Source organism: Gadus macrocephalus, chromosome 8 (assembly GCF_031168955.1).
Source record: "Gadus macrocephalus chromosome 8, ASM3116895v1".
NCBI lineage: Eukaryota > Metazoa > Chordata > Actinopteri > Gadiformes > Gadidae > Gadus > Gadus macrocephalus.
This window is the reverse complement of record NC_082389.1, coordinates 16,441,551-16,444,485: the sequence shown is the minus strand read 5'-3', so window position 1 is coordinate 16,444,485 and position 2,935 is coordinate 16,441,551. Positions and strand designations below refer to the sequence as shown.

Here is a 2,935-nt window from a genome sequence, read left to right as displayed (position 1 = left end):
ATGGAGAACATCCTGCTAATGGTTGGGTTTGTTGTTCACAGGGAAATGGACAGGATCGGAATCATCACCCCGTCGCATCAGGACATCATTCTTGCCAGTGTGCAACACGAAATGCTGTCCCAAATGCAGCAGTTACAAGACAGGATGGTTCCGGTCTGAGACCACATACAGAACCCGAGACTATTTTAGTTTTTTGTTTTTAAAGAGGAATGTAATGTACCTCATCCATATGCACTTTAGAGGAGATTTACAAACGTGGAGACAGTTGAGAGAAAGACAAACAAAATAAAAGGAACAAATAATAGAAGTCGAACATAAGAGGAAGAAGAACAAGAGAGCAGCACTTTTGGACGCTACTGTCATGTTTTGTAAAATCCTGATGGGGAAGTGGATACGCATCAGCTACTGAAGTAGGAACCAGGGGGACACTGATCAGCTAGTGAACTAGAACCCAAGGGGACACTGATCAGCTAGTGAACTAGGACCCAAGGGGACACTGATCAGCTAGTGAACTAGGACCTAAGGGGACACTGATTAGCTAGTGAGCTAGAACCTAAGGGGACACTGATCAGCTAGTGAACTAGGAACCAAGAGGACACTGATCAGCTAGTGAACTAGGACCTAAGGGGACACTGATCAGCTAGTGAACTAGGACCCAAGAGGACATGCAACAGCTACTAAACCAGGACAAGTGTGGACATGGATCCACTGCTGAACTAGGACCAGAGGGGACATGTATCAGCTACTGAAGGCCAGGACCTGAGGGAACATGGATCAGCTACTGAAGGCCAGGACCAGAGTGGACGTGTATCATCACTTACTGAAGGCCAGGACCAGAGTGGACACTCATCAGCTACTGAACTAGGACCCAAGGAGACACTCATCAGCTACTGAAGGCCAGGACTGAAACCTTGCTCTCTTACTTACCGTTCTTTAATTCCCCGTTGTAGAAACACCTTTTTATTTATTAGTTTTTTAAACAAAGGCTGACGTGTAAGACTGTGTATAGAGAGAATGGCCTCCGACTTTTTTTTTCTGTTGCTGCTTGTTACTTGACTTGTAAAAAAAAAACTAAGCAAATCAAATTATTCTTTTAAATTGCTCGTCATTTCCATGTGTGTATGTGTGTGCCTCAAGTGTTTGTGTGTGTGTGTGTGTGTGTGTGTGTGTGTGTGTGTGTGTGTGTGTGTGTGTGTGTGTGTGTGTGTGTGTGTGTGTGTGTGTGTGTGTGTGTGTGTGTGTGTTCTTGAGTAGGTGGGTGTGCACGTGTGCATGTTTGCGAGTGTGCATGGGTGCCTGTGTTCGTCCAGTGTGTGTGTGCGTGCGTGTTCCTGAGTAGGTGTGTGTGTACGTGGGTGCCTGTGTTCATCCAGTGTGTGTGTATGTGTGTGTGTGTGTGTGTGTGTGTCTGTGTGTGTGAGCGGTGTACAGGATGTGCATGCACGCAAATGGTTACTCCCTTGCCGTGTCATTAGCAAATCGTAGAATATTTTAAATATGCAAATGTGCCAGAGAGAATGGAGAGGGCTGCATCAGTGCAACAATCCAAACTCTCACTAGTTCCACTCTGGAGTGAGGAAGCATACTGAGGAATGGTATGATGTCATCCTTAAAAAGTGTATAAAGATTGTACTTATTACTACTATTTCTTGATTAGGCATTTAGACTAGACGGTTGTTCATCTGTCAATTGCACATGTCTGTTTCTTTTTATTTATGCTCTTTACGCTCTCTTTTTTTTTACGTAGTTTGTAAATTGTAAAATAACCGAGCACTGAGAAATTGTCATTGTTGCCATGTTGCATTGCAATAAATACCAAAACCTAGCCATGCATTCACAGCAGCTCTTTAATTCTGTCTGAATGGGAGTAAGCTGTAATGGCCATGTTGAATGACAAGTGAAAGTGTTTAAGCCGACTATTTGCACAAGGATCGTCTTTTGACAAACCTCAGAAGACCAACTGAGTCACTGGTGCCTTAATCAGACAGGATTAGGCTCCTATGTGCTGTCAGGGAAAAGAGAATAGGAATAGCTGGTGGTAGACAGGGACGGACAGGGAGAGACAAGAGAGAGAGAGAGAGAGAGAGAGAGAGAGCATTAGCAAGAGAGGGATAAGGGAGGGAGGTAAGGAGAGAAATAGGATAAAGGAAGGAGGTAAGGAGAGAGTGGGGGAAGGGAAGGAGGTAGGGGGAAAGAGAGGAGAGGTATGCAGAGTGGGTAAGTGAAGGAGGTAGGGAGAGAGGGGGAGGGTGGGAGAGAGGAAGGGAAGGAGAGAGGGAGCGAGGCAGGGAGAGAGAGAGGTTTACTGAAGGAGGTAGTGAGAGAGGGGCAGGGAGGGAGAGCGGAAGATATGGAGAGGGGGAGGTAGGGAGAGGGAGGTAGGTAGGGAGAGAGGGAGGTAGGGAGAGGGGAGGGAGAGGGAGGGAGGTAGGGGGAGGGGGAGGGGGAGGGAGAGAGGCAGGTACAGAGAGAGGGAGGTAGGGAGAGAGAGAGAAGGGTGTAAGCGTAGGTGTCATCATAAGCGTCTGTGTTCTGTCATGTTTCCTGAGTTGTTTTTCTCCGAGAGGTGAATTGGGCAGAGCTGAGCTGGCAGCAGGAACTTGTCTAATCAGCAAACAGCTGTCTCCAAGTGCATTACCGCACACAAACACGCAGGCCAGCATGAAGAGCAGCACGCACGCACACACACATGCACACACATGCACACACACACACACACACACACACACACACACACACACACACACACACACACACACACACACACACACACACACACACACACACATGCATGCATACACACCCTGTCACTTGATTGGAGTGAATATGAGGAAGCCTTTAGTACATAAAGGAGGAGAAAACATGATTAGAATTCTGGCAAAACTGACTGTTTTCGTGTCTAATGAGAGCTTTATCGCGTTTCGTCATGCACACG

General features: G+C 46.8%; 1 protein-coding gene across 1 annotated transcript in view; it reads left to right on the top strand.

Moving 5' to 3' along the window:
* Positions 1–1,825, top strand: part of LOC132463392 (ephrin type-A receptor 4-A-like) — a 2,662-nt gene extending 837 nt beyond the window's left edge. Inside the window, exon 2 of the mRNA XM_060059527.1 lies at positions 42–1,825. Within this exon, the coding sequence (XP_059915510.1) occupies positions 42–159 (118 nt within the window). The 3' untranslated portion in view covers positions 160–1,825. The remainder of the gene's footprint in view (positions 1–41) is intronic.
* Positions 1,826–2,935: the final 1,110 nt, after the last annotated feature.